Source organism: Ceratotherium simum, chromosome 3 (assembly GCF_057802395.1).
Source record: "Ceratotherium simum simum isolate JZ-2026a chromosome 3, ASM5780239v1, whole genome shotgun sequence".
In the NCBI taxonomy this organism is placed as follows: Eukaryota; Metazoa; Chordata; class Mammalia; order Perissodactyla; family Rhinocerotidae; genus Ceratotherium; species Ceratotherium simum.
The window spans coordinates 58,133,671-58,151,143 of NC_141902.1; the positions used below are offsets into that span (position 1 = coordinate 58,133,671).

Genomic DNA, 17,473 nt, shown 5'->3' on the forward strand with positions numbered 1-17,473 from the left:
GGAAGATTCGCCCTGAGCTAACATCTGGGGCCAATCTTCCTCTATTTTGTATGTGGGTCACCGCCACAGCATGGCCGACGAGTGGTATAGGTCTGCCCCCGGGATCTGAACCCCACAAACCTGGGCTACCAAAGTGGAGCATGCTAAACTTAACCACTATGCCATGGGGCCCACCCCTAGAATGTTCCTTTTTAAAATAGCATCTTGGGGCCAGCCCGGTGGCGCAAGTGGTTAAGTGCACGTGTTCCACTACAGCGGCCCGGGGTTCGCCGGTTCAGATCCCAGATGCGCACCGATGTACCACTTGGCAAGCCATGCTGTGGCGGTGTCCCATATAAAGTGGAGGAAGATGGGCACAGATGTTAACCCAGGGCCAGTCTTCCTCAGCAAAAAAAGAGGAGGATAGGCAGATGTTACCACAGGGCTGATCTTTCTCACAAAAAAAAAAAAAGCATCCTGGGGCCAGCCTGGTGGCATAGCAGTTAAGTGCGCGCGCTCCACCGCAGTGGCCCGAGGGTTCACAGGTTCGGATCCCGGGCGCACATTCACACACTGTTTATCAAGCGGTAGGCACAGACGTTAGCCCAGGGCAAATCTTCCTCAGCAAAAAGAGGAGGATTGGCATTAGATGTTAGCTCAGGGCTGATCTTCCTCACACACAAAAAAATAATAAAATAAAATAGCATCCTGTCCTTGCTTCACAGTCGCAATATCTTCTGTCTCTAGGGATATTAATAACAAGGGTTTTTTGTTGCTGTTGTTTGCTTTGGTCTCTATCTTATTAAAAGCTTTCCTCAGAAAGCCTGATAATCCTTGATTGTCTGCTCATATATTTTCTTCTTTTTTTGTGAGGAAGATCAGCCCTGAGCTAGCATCCGTGCTAATCCTCCTTTTTTTGCTGAGGAAGACCGGCTCTGAGCTAACATCTATTGACAATCCTCCTTGTTTTTTTTTCCCCAAAGCCCCAGTAGATAGTTGTACGTCACAGTTGCACATCCTTCTAGTTGCTGTATGTGGGACGCAGCCTCAGCATGGCCGGAGAAGCGGTGCGTCAGCGCGTGCCCAGGATCCAAACCCGGGCCGCCAGTAGCGGAGCGCACTTAACCGCTAAGCCACGGGGCCGGCTCTGTCTGCTCATATTTAGAAGTGGGAGACTGCACAGTTAATTGGCACTGTGAGTACAGGAGTGGCACTTTTAAGTGTGGATTTCACTGCAGAATGATGTGGCTGGGCCATTTCATTAGGAAAACCCTGTTGTCAGTATGCTCAGATGTTTTCTTTCGGCCTGGTCAGATTCCCCAGAGCCGACTCAATCTCCTGCCTGGAAGGTACATACCTGGCTATCAGCATTCTGAAGCACTAAATGGGGAAAGCAGGCAGTCAGGATGTACACATTCATTTAATCTCCCTTTTTTCAGTATAGTATTCTGTCCTCAAATGTGCCTCATATCCTGTAACCCAGAGACCCTCTATTTTGCCCATTCCAAAGAATAAATCTTTGGTCTTTGCTGGGGAGGAGGAAAGAATCTAGGGATCTCTGACTTTCAATCAATCTTCTTTATTTTAGCACATGCCCCTCCACACTCACAACCCCTCAAGGGCCAATTTCTGAGCCTTTTGAGAATTCCCCCATGTAAATAGGCTCTCAGCTTTCCCCTCTCTTGGCTCAGGATTCAGTTTTCTTGGGAGTCCTATGTCATTTAATAATTGCCCATCTGCTTTGCAGCTTCTAACATTTAGTTCTTGTTGCTTCCTCTTCTGTTTTCTCCATCCTTATACGGATTTATGCCTTTAAAAAAAAATCCCTTTGTCATTCTTTTACTGCTGTTTCAGGAGCAAGTGAGAGTAGATCTGTGTGTTCAAGTCATCATTTTTACCTAGATGTTCCTATGAGGTTTTTACAGGGCCAAAGCTGTCTTCTAACTTTCTGTGACTAACACGATCTTCAGTGAATCATTCCATGTAAAAGCATATCCTAGACAATCAAGCCTATTAAGACGTATTTCTGTGCGCAAAAGGCTTGTCTATTCCTTTATAAGAATTTATATTTGGTAGCTCTGGGTTGCACTTGTGTGCCCAAACTGATAGTGTCACTTACTAGTATGAGAAAAATATTTAGGTTAAGATTAGTAAGACAATGACATATAAGAAAAGTTAAGAGACACAAGATGTTCTTATGTACTAGAGAGAATAGAAATTTAAAATAGTCCAAATGAAATCAGAAATAATTCTCCAAGACCACACTTATTCCAGGGAGAAAAAAGAAACAGCCCAACTTCTTGGGTACTCACTCAGAAACGGCTGACTTGGACCAATTAACATTCTCACCTTATGTGCTAAGGCACATGGAATGAACTACATATGCAGTCCTCTATCCAAAAAATACTTAATTTATACGTTTCAGGTCTTTACAAATTCACAGACTTGACACTACAAATTCACAGACTTGACACTAATAGACTTCTACCTTGATGTTATTTTTATGGTTTATCATGAGTGGATCAAGGTAGTAGGAGTGGTTTAACCAGAAATCATTATCAGAAATCATACAGACATTTCTTAATCAATGAAAACAACCAGCAATCATCTCAACAAGTGACTCTTACAAGTCCACGTAGGCAGAAAATCAGCACACAGATATTCAGTTAACTATAAAGGGAGCTCAACCTTGCTGTAAGTTTCCATCCGAAAGGACCCCGAGTTTCAGAAGCAAGCCAAGATTCTACCAGCCAAGCTGGGAAGGCCAGGAAAAGGCAATAAAGGCAGTAAGTACCTGCACTGATCCCCCATGGCGGTCTGCAGCCAAGTGAGACGTCAGGTACGAGGTATTGGTCTGCCGGCTGGGCTGGATTTCCCACTCTCCTCGGCGCTCTGACGATGCAGTCTGCTCAGGCATTAGGATGCATGAGAGCAAGATATGGAAGGAAAGGTGAAGCAACAGCAAGCAATAACGAAATCAAGTACATTAGTGACCCTGAAGGTTTTGTTTTTGTTTTGGATTTTAAACTAACAACCACTGCAAGGCACTGAGGAAGAAGTTAGCTTGGCTATATTCATTTCAGCCTAATGAGCCAATACATGACAATCTACAGCATACCATCCTCACTCAGACACAAACAATAATCACCAAAGAGGAAAAAAAAAATCAAAAGTTGGAATCATCTTTTAGCTTCCATATTAGTAAAACTTCAGTAGACACTAAGCAGAATGTTAAGATTGTTGGACAAAGGAACCATCATACTTACAAATCATTTCACTGATTAAAGATCTAACTAAATAAACAGTAGTCAATACAGAAAATTCTTAGCATTAGGAGTCAAGATAATATGCCTTTTCCTTAAATAGGGAGCCCACTACTCTCAACATAAACCTACCGGAGACTTTCAACTAAAATAAAATGAGCAGCGGCAGTGGCTGGAATATGCTTTCTTATCTACAAGAATGAACAAAGTATCTCTTCAAGAGCAGGTTGATTAGTCAAGAATATGAAAAGATGGGGGAAAAAAATAAGGCTACAATGTTTTTCTGATTCCTCTAGCTAACAGCCTCTAGGCTAGAATTAGAAAAAGTTTAGATACGACTACCATGAATTATTTTCTTCTGGAAAGCAAAAGGCAGATCTTTTCCCAGGAAAAGGAGGGCTTTCAATTCAAAACCTTTTGGAGTTACTGCTTTCACCCTTGCTTTCATTCAGGCTCTCTTCACTCCTTCTTTACCTGTTTTTTAGATCTCACACTATTCTGATCTTGCTCATATGTGATTTTTGTTCTGAAGAATCTGTTTAGATGCCTCTTCCCCTGTGCCAGATGGCTGAGGAGGTGTTAACATCATGATGTTCAGCTGTAACAGTCCTAAGGCTCTACAAAAATGAAAAATGAGGAGTTGGAGTGGCAGCAATGAGGGATTAGTAAATCAGATTTTAATTGCTGCTAATATAAACAGCAACAGGGGTTGGGATGTGATATTGCTGCTCTGCATGAAAACCAGTAAGAATGCTATAAATCTTAGAAATGCTCACAGCTATAAATGTTGTATGCTTCAAAAAGGAAAAGGAAGAGTGAAGAAGTAGTGGTTTGAGGCTCCATACTCACTCTCCCCCTTCTGTATCTCATTGACAAGAGTTGTTTAAAGCTCATCTATAAGTCACCAAAAAGACTTTTCCCATTAAAAATCAAAAAGGCCTCATACATGAGCTACAACTTACTCATCTTCTTTATTAATGGAATATGAAGTCACAGGGGTAACAGCACTATGAAGGATCCTGTTTTCTGAGTGCTCAGGGGATGAGCGTATTCTGTAACAAGGTAGCTGTATTAACTTGCTTGCTACCCACTCTTAGAAAAGAGAGGTTTGGTTTTTTACAGCTAGTCACATTTGAGAGAATCAAAGCCACCCAAAATATCCTCCCCTCCAATTATTTCTGCCAAGAGAGGTTCAGATGTTTCATTTTCCAAAATAAGTCTGTGGTTTATAACATAATCAAACTATTTTATAAACTTATTGATAGTATCCATACCCTCAGAGCACTTAATCTCATTTATTCTCACCACTAGAGATCTGAGTATAAATCTGTTCTTCTAATATTATAAGTAATATCTATAACTAATATCTACTAGTGACAGCTTCTTCAGTTCTCTCTAGGACTTTTTTATTTTTTATAATATTGAAGTAGAATATTTAAGCTCCTAAATTACTATACAAAACTGTCAGTTCTCAAAAGATTTAAATGCTTAAAAAATATCCAGACATTTATAAGCCTTTTGGTGTTGAGTTCTACGATACATGTTCAGTACAATTACTTCTCTCATGAACGCTCTCTGTTTTGCATCTGTTGTTAAGGCAGATAAAACTGAAAATGGCAAATGTACACGAAACACATGCTTTTAAGCTTAACAAAACCCTGGAGAGCTGATCAATGATTATTTCCATTTTTACTAAAATACATATCAGAAGTCTGGTTTGATGCTACTGTCTGATTCACAGGGCTGTGTACTTGTTTATATTCATTCTAGCTAAGCAAATAATTTGCTGGAAGAATTAAAATTTTTGTCTAAATGAAAATAGCAAGACATTTTTCAAAGGCCTAAAAGTCACACTCCATCTCTATCCTCAAAGCAATGCACTATTTACCTTTTAAAGAGAGAAAAATATGTTACATTCCAGATTACTTCATAAATGCTTCCACTGTGACAAATAAAGAACACACTGCACCATACTATTGCACTCCAATGCCTTTTATATCCACTGAAAGCAACAAAACCAAGTGACAGATGTGAACCCAGGGTTGTTGGTTTATTACTCTGGGAAATGTTTTTCATCATAATGCTAAACTCTATGGCTATTCTTTTCTGGAATTTAAGGGCTTGGACTGGTATCTAGAAGTTGATGTAGCAGAAAAGGTCATTTGCCAGTTTCAGAAAGTGCTTGAGTGCCTAGGAGCTAGATAAAACCAAGGAATGTCAACAACTACAGTCTTCTTCTAGTGTACCTTCCCCTGAGAAGTATTCTAGGCAATGTTGTGTACACAGGGGTTATAATTAGGCATAGTCAGCACAGGAGCTAGTTACACTAAGCAAACCAGTAGAGGAGATAGGCATGTAAACGCTTCACTCTTTAAAGATCACTCATGCACACATGTCTATCTAAAAGGCAATCAGGAGCGTCCATGGGTAGAAGAGTCATTCAGCAAAATCAATCTCTCTGCATTACTTGAAAGGCAAAGGTCCATATGGAGTGTGTAAATCCCCAAAGGCAGGAGCAGGTATCTCAAGCAGTGGAAATTCCTTGGGGGAACACTTTAAAATCTTCAGTTGTGATTGTACTACCCGTGTGGAAATGCTTGGTTTACTATCCAGTAGGTGAATGTGGAAACAAGAAAGCAGCAATCCCGCATAGCATAAATCAAAGGCAAAGCTAACAAAAAATACTTAAGGGAAAACATAGAAGCCTGGTGTAAAAAGTCAAAACCACCACCTGTGCCTAGGGCAGGGGAAACAAATCTCGCCCATCAGTCATTTGGCAGAGATTAATGGACAGACAGTGAGGAGAATGACAAGAGGGCAGGAAAATATAGTCTGAAAATACCTCAGACGCCACCCCATCTATGGCTTGAAAATATTTCAAATTCTTATTGGAGATAAAGCTACTGCTCTGAAGCAAAAGGGAGGCAAACATCTTTCTCCTGTTGTAACAAACAAGTCACCAATCCTACTCTTTAAGTTATTTGAAAAATTAACTTTGATGACATTTACAAAGAACTTTATCCATTTCACTTTATAGCTCTCCAAATACTTTATTTTTTATTATGTTTTTTTTGTGTGTGAGAAAGATCAGCCCTGAGCTAACATCTGCCAATCTTCCTCTTTTTGCTGAGGAAGACTGGCCCTGGGCTAACATCCATGCCCATCTTCCTCCACGTTATACGGGACGCCGTCACAGCATAGCTTGCCAAGCAGTGCCTCGGTGCGCACCCGGAATCCGAACCGGCGAACCCCAGGCCGCCGCAACAGAGAGTGCGCACTTAACCGCTTGCACCACCGGACCGGCCCCTCCCCAAATACTTTAAAAGTTGCCATCTATACAGAACATTTTGGCCTCTGATGTCTGTCTTCTAGGCATCATTATATAATTACATAATTATAGTATTTAACTATAATTAACAAGAATAGAGACTGAAGAGTACCAAAAGGTTAGCAATGAATACACTAAATTACATTGTCTTACCACACCTGTAAGACAAAAAAAAAATTTTAATGTAGTAGGGGTAAGATGGAAGAAGAAAGAAGGGGGCAGGAAGAACAGTAAAGGAAGCATCTTAAAAAAATTTAGGAGGTATATTAGACCTTAGAAATGAAATGAAAAAAAGCTGGCAGAAATATTGAAATGTATACTTTAACAAAACTAAAAACTTCCTTCTATTAAGCTTATGAAATAGAACCAATTTTCCTATGCCAGACGGGTTATTCTTGCAACCTGTCATGTGTGAACAGTGAGTTCCTGTATTCCACAAACTTGATGAAATATCAGGGATGTTTGAGAATCACTGATAACAACTTAGAAAGGATTATTCCCAAGTTCAATACTATGCAGGCCCACAGAGACAGCAGTATCAATTCTGTGAAGCTCTGAGAAAAATCACAGGAACCATCCAAGAGGTTTGAAACTTTCTACTCAAACCCTGCCCTATTATTCAAAAACAGTATAAGACACCTCCCCTAGGGAAGGATGATTTATCTAGGTAGAATTACTCTAGAATCACCTTCCTACAAGGAGGTGCCTCAGAACACAGGGTGTCCGCTGAAATACAAAATACTGAAGAATGCACATAGACGGAAAACTTTTAATATGGAATTAAGAGCAGAGATGAGCAGCAGCAACTAGGGGATAGAATGGGAAAAGCTAAGAAAAGGACTGTATTTCAGTGTTGCACTTGCTTGTTTTCAATGTCTCCCTTGGAGTTAAGGTGCCAGAAATGAGGAGGAAAAGCCCCATTCTGCACTGAGCTCTATGCTGGAGGGTGGCAGGGCGAGTGTGCAATCTTTACACCTCAGCTCCTGCTAGACAGCAGGCAGCAAGTAAGGAAATTACACACAGATCAAAAGGAGGGAAATTATCTCTAAGCAAACTCATCTGCCCCTTCAACTAGCAAACTCTGAACCTCGCAGTACTCTGTAAAAGGAAGAGAATGGAGAATTAATCAGCCTTTTCTTTTTTTAAAAGCTACTAGACTTCTAAAAAACATAATAAAGATGTTCATTTTATGAAGATCTCTGACCATCTTGGCTACTTAGTAATCAGGCTTAATCTCCCCTTCAGAAAAGCTATGCTTATAACAAGCTTCATTCAGTAAGCACCACAGCTCTAAGCCACAACATATTTTTCTAAGGCCATATATTCCTTAAATCTAAACCCTTGGAGTCTAGATACAGACAAACAAACAAATCTGAACTACTCTTTTAGTGGGGGCACATCTTTTTCAGAACTCAATATGATTTGGCCCTTTTAAGTTTTGTTGTTTATTTCTTGTGTGTTTATAAAGTACTGACTTAGTTTAAAAATGGTTCATCTGGAAGGATAGGGGATCAGTTTTAAACTGATCTTTGATTCATATATTCCTTCCTAGTCAAACTGGAGAATGTGCAAGCAAATAGTTCATCTAGTAAAAAATTACAAAGAACAAATTCTTTCCTTTAAACATATGCTGTGCATATAAAAATGAATAAGTAACCTTTTGGGATTCAATATTATCAGGGGTCGGATACCCTGTTTGGTAGGTAGAATTTAATACTTCTTCATGGCCAATATGACTCTTTTCAACCTCAAAACAGATCTGTTTTCCCTAACCTTCTAGGCTAAGCACCCCTTCTTCATACGCTCACAGAAAACCTACCAAAAAGGGGCCAATGGGAGAAAAAGGCAACTATCAAAACTGCTGAACCATGGTAGTATATGTTTGTGTAGCATTTATCTGAGTAAGGATTGTCACAAGCTTAAAGTTCTGAAACAGCAGGAAGTGTGTTGCTGCATGCACATCCTAGTCAATGCAATATTCTGTATTTAGTGTGTTGAACAAACACACGGAATAAAACTTTCAACAGTACAATATACTGTGCTCCAATATTAGATCTCTGGATACTGGCAGGACTTACTTCCTGATCGAATTTGATCAGAGACTACAAGGGAAGCTTTGCCAGGTAGAAACAGACAGTACCATTAAAGTTTTCATCCTCTTCCTGATGGACGGTAATGTAGAGTTCTTGAGAGGGGAACCAGAGCCATGGCAAGATTTACCATCTTTGGAACCAGGAAAGGATAAATACCAAGGGTAAAATGGTAGGAAAGACTAATCCATTGGGATCTTTCTGAATGGATCTAGCTTTTAGGGATATTTATTCTATCTAAACCCATAATTTAATTACCATTCTCTAGCTGGTTAAAATAACGTTCAAAAAATTGTTCTTAAGCATGTGATATTTTTTAAAATAGTTTTAAAAGACAGATCGAATATAGGTGAGGTTAAATGCAGTTCTTTGTGAACCATATTTGAGATCTATTATATCTAGGAACCAAACAATACTCAATTCAATATAGCTTCAATCTAGACCAGCAAAGCAAATTGCCCTGAAAATTCTCACTGTGATGAAGGAGAACTAATACAACCACCCAGACTTACTTTGCAGCAAGAGCCTGCTGCGTTTCTTTACACCCTTCCCCTTGAGCAGACAATCCAGTGCCTACTCTGGCTGCCAAAAGAGGCAGAATGGTTCCTTGTGGAAACAGAAAACAAGTAGGAGGAAAAGTTGAAAATTTATTTCTTACGGAAAGTTAATTAAAAATCTATATTTTAAACAAACATCTGATTTCATCTATACTCATCTGACAGATTCATTCATTCAAACAATTACTTATCCAGTGCCTACTATTCCAGACATTGTTTTAGGTGCTAGGGATACAGCAGTGAACAAAATAAAAATCTCTGCCCTTACAAGGCTTACATTTGAGAAAACTGAGGCCCCCAAAACTGAAAACTGTCCTATGGCCAAAGTCTCGGGATAAGCTAAAACCAACTTCTGAGCTCCTCTTCCTTCTCTTCCTAATCTAAGCATGGGACTAACCAGAGCCTATTAATCACCAGTCTCACACAATTGATGGGCAGATCTACCCAGAATAAGGAGGCTCTTTATGCATTGTCATCAACGTCATCTCCATGCCTTGACTTCCAAATATCTCTCTAGTTTTCTTTTGGGAGCTATCCTCCACCTGCTAGCTATCTTCAGCTGGAATACACTGCTAGTATTTAAAACTCAAGATACTTAAATTCAAACTCCAAATTAGTTTCTCCCTCAACTGTCTCATTTGTATCAACAGTACCACCTGTTTCCTAATTATCCAGGCTTAAAATCTCAGCAACAGCTTTAACTCATTCTTCTCCCTCAACCCTGACATACATGCAGGCTGCCAATTCTGGTAGATTATATCCCTGTATCACGTTTCAATTCTATTTCATTTTCACTGCTACAGCCCATCTATGCCCCCTTTACTTCTTAAGGGAACTCACTGTCTTCTTACTGGTCTCTATGCTGGCTATCAGGCTATTACCACCTTCTGTGCCAAAAGATTTTTTTTTTTTTTTTTTAATTTTTTAAAATTTTATTTATTTTTTTTTTTCCCCAATGCCCCAGTAGATAGTTGTATGTCATAGCTGCACATCCTTCTAGTTGCTGTATGTGGGATGCAGCCTCAGCATGGCTAGAGAAGCGGTGTGTCAGTGCGCGCCCGGGATCCGAACCCGGGCTGCCAGCAGCGGAGCGCGCGCGCTTAACCGCTAAGCCACGGGGCCAGCCCTGTGCCAAAAGATTTCTAAAGCAAAGTTTTGATCATATCACCCCTCTGTTTGAAAACCTTTAGTACCTATTCCTTACTGAAATTAAGTACAAACTCTTCAGCCCAGCATTCCAGGAGCTTCATCAAATGGTTCCAACCTATTTTCCTAGTCTTGTCCCCTTTATTCACACCATATACTTTAGCAAAATTAAACTACATACAGTCATGTGACACACGTTTTGGTCAATGACAAACCACATATATGATAGTGATCCCTTAACATTAGTACCATATAGCCTAAGTGTGTAGTAGGCTATACCATCTAAGTTTGTGTAAGCACACTCGATGGTGTTCGCACAACAACGAAATCACCTAATGACACATTTCTCAGAACACATCCTCGTTGCTAAGTGATATATGACTGTAATTTGTTGTTACTCATATTTTCTTTTTGCTTGAAATGCCTTTCATTTCCACTTAATTCTTTCAAGAGGATTTCAAATACAGCTTCTTTCATAAAACTCTGTCATGCTCAGACTAGAATGAAATGTCTCCTTTTTCCAATCCCTGATGATAATAACTTGCGACTTGGGATGATTATCTGTTCTGCCTTGTTTTATAGTTATCTGGCTACTTGGCTTATCTGCTTGTCAATTCTTTGAGGACAAGGATTCCTTACTTATCTTAGTATCTCCAGGACATACTTTCACGTAGCAGGTCCTCAGCTAGATTTACCAACTCAAAGTTGCTGAAATAAGACTAACTATCCCTGAAGTAAAGTTAATACCTTTCAATCTCTCTCAAGTAGAGATTTTACTTTTCTTCTTTTGCTGATTTCAAAACTTGAAAAGAATTAGTCTAAAAAGTCATACTGCTTTCAATTCCTAGAGTCATAAAAGAGATGTATTTGGCTGCAATTTTTCGTAAAAAAAAAAAGGAAAAGAAAAAAGCATAAGAAAACAACCCTAAAGATGGAACAAAAGCAATGAGACCACAGATTAAGATACAGTGTAAAGGTTGAACAGACACCAGAAATCCATTTACCCACAGTGCACAATGCAGAAAGAATTCTACCCAGCAAGACTTCAGAATCCTGCTGGGAAGGAGGTATAAAACTTGCATTAACTTTGGGGAATTTCAATCTCTTAGCAGCCATGGGATACTAAAAACCCAAAAAGGAAAAAAAAAACAGAGACTTTCAAGATTCAACTCTTCAGAAAGAAGCTTATTGCCTTGCAGATGAAATTTCCTAATTATATATGCTGGTGTAACAACCTTTCACTGAAATGCACACTGAAATTCACCACACTTTTACTCAGATACTAGGTATGACCTCATTTTTCACTCTGGCAATCTAGGTTTTCAACCTTCTCTTTTCCCCATAATTTAAAATGTATTCAAAATAGCAGCACTGATTATAAATTCACTGAAGCAGAAAAGGGAACCTAAAGGAAACACATATTTTAGTTTTAAAACATTCTAAAAATGTGAAGTAGGCAGATATGTTGATTATGACTTCACCGACTACTTAAAATTTTTTTTTCTGTATTTTTTCTATTTAAATGCATTTTTCATTATAAGGTAATCTAACTTCATTATAGAATTGTTTAGAAAAATATTACCCACAATACTACCACTTCCAACACTACTTCTGTTAATATTTTGGCATTATTTCCTCCCATTGATTTTCTCATATTCCCTTCCCCTGAGAGGAAATCATGAGGTATTTCTAACTTTCTATTCTGATTTCTTCACCATACAAACCATAAACATTTTCAGGTTGCTACAAGTTTTCCTAAATATTATTTTAAGTGGTTATATAATATTCCCCTGAATAAATGCATTACAATTCACTTTATTATAACCCAGTTTATTTGATAAAGAACTTGAGCTGGATCCATAGCCATTCCCTTATAACTGGATAGGTGGATCATTTCTAAAACTTTGCTACAAATGACATTGTGACAGTTTTATGCACATGACTTAATCTATATCTTGGGTTGTTTTTTTATGATTGATTCCAAGAAGTAAGATTATTCTATCAGAGATGACAGTAACTTTTTTGTTTTGTTTTGTTTTTGCTGAGGAAGACTGGCCCTGAGCTAACATCTGTTGCCAATCTTCTTCTTTTTGCTTGAGGAAGATTCACCCTGAGCTAACATCCATGCCAGTCTTCCTCTATTTTGTATGTGGGTAGCTGCCACAGCATGGCCGCTGATGAGTGGTGTAGGTCTGTGCCCAGGAACTGAACCTGGGTCACCAAAGCAGTGTGTGCTGAACTTAACCACTAGGCCACGGGGCCAGCCCCAACAGCAACTTTATCAAATTACTTTCTAGAGAATTTGTAATAATTTGCAAAGTCAATAGCAACGTATGAGAGTGTCAGTTTAACTGTGCACTCAACTATGTTTTTTAAAAAGGGGGTAGGAGAGAATAATTGTAAAAGTCAACAATATTCTGTTGTCAAATCAGAAGTCAGTCAAATTATAATTCTTAGCCAATTACTTTGATTAAAGTATGTAACTATGGACACAATTAACTTACACAGTTTGCTAAACCCCATCTTTTTGCCGACCTACTCTCCCTATTATCGACTCTTTAATACGATTTCCTTCACACATTTTTTTCTTATTCATCAAGCCACACAGTTTGCCAAGAGTATGTACTTATTGGTGATTCCACCTATATTTGTGTATGTACTTCTATATACTATTTTTAACCTACGTACTTTCATATGTGCATCTGTGAGATGATAAATGTTTTTGCATTTTATTGTAAATATGTTTGTGAATATAGAAAAATGAGGTCAGGGGTGAGGGGGAGCAAGCTAATTTGATAGGTGATAACGATTTTGTGTGTGTATCTGTTTATTATTCTTTGCTTGTTTATCTACCGGGGTCCTCATTTTACTCTTAGCAATATATGTGATATAAAGACAAAAATCATCATAATACTTCCCAGTTACTCCTTTCTTTAAATGTGGTCAAATTTGTTGATTTTTTTGTAGGTTTGTTTCCTGTCTTTAGGCTGAGAGAAGCCTCTCATCCAGACCACTAGTTTCCCAAACCACGAACAATGAAGGACAAATGACATAGCCTTCTCTGGAGTGGCCTAAAGCAAAGCTGAGTCTTCACTGCAGGTCTATCTCAGATCTTGGTCACTCTAGAATTAACCTGGGTACAGGGACAGATGTGGAGTGGAGGTGCCAGTTCATGCCCAACTCAGTTGCAAGTCCAAATTACCCACCCTTCTTAACCAGCAAGGAAAAATCAGCATTGACAAGAGTTTCACACTGGACTGCAGATGAGACCCAAAGTGGGCTACCCTGTACATCCTATATGTCCAGCATGTCCCTTAGGCCTGTGGCAGACTGCCCCTTTCAGCCAACAGACTCTGACAGACACAGTTTCTTTAAAGTGGATGCTTCGTGTAAGGCACCTGGCCATATCTCAGTGCCATGACACAAGCCCTGAGGGATGCTAGAATGCCACACCACTCCAGGGAGAAACGGCAAGCCCTTTGTCTTTAATTTCAATATATACACTGAAGCAGAGAAGCTGAAGAATTTAGGTTTTAATATTAGCCACAAAGAAGAGGAACGTCTGAAACAATGAAGGTCCAACACATACCTGGTTTCGTAGAGGTTGTTGTTGTGATGGGCGATCCCTGTGCGTGTGGCTTTCCCGAGTTATTGCAGATGCACCAGAATCTACATGAACTGACCCTACTGGAGTAGGCTAGAAAAATGTAACAAAAAGTCAAATGGGGAAAACAGGTCCAACTTAATGCCTGTGCAAAGGACAGCATTATTCTAAGTCTAATTCTAAGAGAATAACAGTAATTATTATTTTCAGCCACCAAGGGCAGTTTCAAGTCTTCTTGTCTTCGCAGTTTGCTTATCTGCAAAAGGGAGGCAATAGTTCACTGGAGAGTAGCTTACCTTTGAAAATTAAAAAAAAATCCTACAGTGATGTCTGTTAGCATGCTCTCAGGCCCTGGGGACCCCTGGCCAGAAGAGCAAATTCAAAAGTTTCCTATGGTGCTGGGTTCCACTCCTATAGAAGTCTGTTAAAGCACCTTAACAGCTTATGTAGTAGCTCCAGCTTCTGGATCATTCAAATGAAACTTCTTAAAAACTGGCTTCAATTCTGGTATCTTAGGACATACTGGTCATAATCTTAAAAACATATAAAGAAGTTACTCCTACTTCCTAACTCTAGTAAGAACAATCAATGGCATCACCCTGAAAAGGTTGGTAAATGTAAAGTCTACAGTCAAAGGAGTGTTTTTTTCCCACAGACTTAAGCAGCAAGTCTGGCAAGTAAAGGGGTGAGGTAGTGCTAGTCTGAGGTGAGAGGATACTTACAATAGGCCTCCCAACCCAATCGTAGGCGTAGTCAAAGGTGTAGCCCTTCCTTTCAAAGAGGTCTGTGAAGAGGGTCCGTAAATACTCATAGTCAGGTTTTTCAAAGAAGTCTAATCGCCTGACATACCGCAGGTAGGTTGCCATCTCCTCTGTTAGGAGAGAGGTGAAAGGCCATACTCATTAGCTGAATGTTTCCCATGGGGAGAAGCTCTTGGCCAAGCAAGGAATATTTATACAGACTATCTGACACTGGTGTTTTCTTTATGGACCAAACGAAAGTGATAAAACCTATCTTGGTCTAAATAACAATGAAAGGAAAGATAAATTTTCTGGAGAGCACCCTTATCTAGAGATACCAAGTCACAGTCTCTAACTACTTCAAAGCTCAGTTACATTGGCTGAAGTGTCCTTTTAGCATCCTACCTGGAAAGTTTTCACAGAGAGCTTCAATAGGAGTATTCCTTTTGGTGTCACCAATTTTTTGATATCTCTCTTTTAACGTATCAGCCTGCAGAGAATAAAGAGAGAAAGTTATTTCAAAAGAGGCACTAAGTATGGGAGGTCTAATATGTTTGGGGACACAATGGTTGTTTCCCTCAAACTGGCAGGATTTATTATACAGTCTTAATTTTTTTCTCTCTAACACTAAGAAATAAGAAATGTAGTAGAGATGATGTATTTAGATATGTACAAAACACCTGCTCTAGAAAGTTTTGCTTGCAAATATATTTAGTAATCTCAGATAAATACCATCAAATGTAATGAGATGAGTGGTTAGGATAAGAAAATAAAAATATCATGTAGCAATATTTTCAAAATTGCAGAAGCTTAGTAATCTTCCATGGCCACAAGGATTCGAAAGTGATTCAGCCTTCCCCTTCTTAGATCAGCTTTATGATAAGATTAAAAGTGTTGTTAATCCAAGTGGGGGCAGATAGATAGATGACTCCACAGGATATTTATTGTGAAGTTGAATAGAAAAAAGAACAAGAAGTAGAAAAAATGTCTTTCCACAATGTGCTTCCAGAGGGAAAAATGTTATCTATGATACAGGGATGGCTAACAGACAGGTCTGATATATGTCCATCAGTGGCTCAAAGCAGCCAAGCCTAGTCTGCTCAGCACTTTAGAGGGCTCCTGGAGCTTGGACCAACAACATGGCCTCAAGGGATTCTTGTGAGGCTCTACCTAGCCTGCTACACCCAGGCAAGAGTGATCTAAAGTAAGTTGGAGAAATTTTAGATCTACAATTACCACTAAAATGATTCATGGACTGTGAAAGTTGCAAGCAATTAAATAATACAAAAATGCATTCTTTGGCTATATGATGAGCAAATAGGGTGTAAAACTCTATTTGACAGCTGTCAAGATCAGTGAGAAGATATACATGACTAGGAGAAGGCCATGGAGGAGATGTTAGGAGAGGGATTTAAGTGGAAGAAATAAAATCTTCCCAAAGGGAAGGAGAAGAAGCCTTAATTTTCAGGACAATGTCCTAGAAAGCACAGCAAAATGAATCATTCTGCCCTTCTGGAGGGAGGGAGGGGGTGTAGGAGTACCCAAAGCTACTGATTAAGTTTTTTTTCAAACCAACATGTTGAAATAAATTACAACTCAAAAACGTGTCTCAGGGACGGCCCGGTGGCTTAGTGGTTAAGTGTGTGCACTCCTCTGCTGGCAGCCCGGGTTCAGATCCCAGGTGCGCACCGACGCACCGCTTCTCCGGCCATGCTGAGGCTGCGTCCCATATACAGCAGCTAGAAGGATGTGCAGCTATGACATACAACTACCTACTGGGGCTTTGGGGGAAAAATAAATAAATAAAATAAAAAAAAATATTTAAAAAAAATGTGTCTCACATTTAACTATCTAATAGGACTTAGAATGGATTAGAAGCTCACCATTTCCTAGTCTAACAGCCAAAGGAACAGAGTAATTACAATGGTTATAATTGTATTGCTACCTACTAAGGAAGGCTGTTTACATGTTTCACAAGGAATGACTATTGTTTGCACAGGCATTTATTCAATAAAACACTCAAACAATAATGTTAAACCTGAATTTTTGTTTTAGTTCAGGTGGCCCCTTAGGCTATACAGGATGAACAAATATTTTCCAGTCCCCCTTAGGGGCACACCCAGCCCTGCTGGCCTTCTGGTAAAATGTGTAGCAGCTGCTGCCATCAATTTGTTCCAGCATTCCTCAACACACTGGGAACACTCTTCCCTCTATGTAATGGTAGTGGAGGAGGAATACTGACACAGAGGGAAAAGCAGCACTGGCAAGGCTGGGAGGGAATGAGGGAAGAGATTATGGAAAACCCAAAAACAAGGAAGAAGGATTCAGAAGGGGAAGAAGACAATTGTGAGCAAAAACAGAGCTTCCAAGGCCCAGGTGAACGTTTATAATATAGGCTGATGTAACCAGTCCCTGTTTCTCATCTCTGTAGCCCATATTCCCCTTTGTACTTCTTACAGACATCAAGTCAGCCTCTTCATTAACAACTGAGTATTGAAACAAAGCCCTCCACTGAGCACTTTCAAGGATACCTTGAGTCCTTGCCAGGGTAGGCTGCCTCGAAGGAAATACATGAACATATGGCCTAGGGCTTCCAAATCATCCCGCCGGCTTTGCTCTAAAAGAGAAGACAGATCACACATTATGTTTGCAGTTATTAAAGCAGAAAGGGGTTCAAAACCAAGTAATCCCTTCGGAAACCCTTCTGGTCTAGAAAGGTTCTGCTTACAAATTCTTTGTATATCTAAACCAGGATAGTATTTTAGT

At 39.5% G+C, this 17,473-nt stretch overlaps 1 protein-coding gene across 6 annotated transcripts in view; it reads right to left on the bottom strand.

Annotated features, from left to right (window-relative positions):
- Positions 1–17,473, bottom strand: part of CSNK1G1 (casein kinase 1 gamma 1) — a 196,623-nt gene that overhangs the window by 21,450 nt on the left and 157,700 nt on the right. For 3 of the 6 annotated variants that reach the window (XM_087428414.1, XM_014780816.2, XM_087428425.1), the window contains 5 exons: positions 17,239–17,324; positions 15,113–15,197; positions 14,690–14,838; positions 13,953–14,060; positions 2,774–2,884 (listed from right to left, as the gene is read on the bottom strand). In XM_087428414.1, the coding sequence (XP_087284540.1) occupies positions 2,774–2,884; positions 13,953–14,060; positions 14,690–14,838; positions 15,113–15,197; positions 17,239–17,324 (539 nt within the window). Of the gene's footprint in view, positions 1–2,773; positions 2,885–2,908; positions 3,860–13,952; positions 14,061–14,689; positions 14,839–15,112; positions 15,198–17,238; positions 17,325–17,473 lie in introns of those variants that run through there. The other 3 variants (XM_087428422.1, XM_004421683.3, XM_087428419.1) reach the window with 2 other exon arrangements.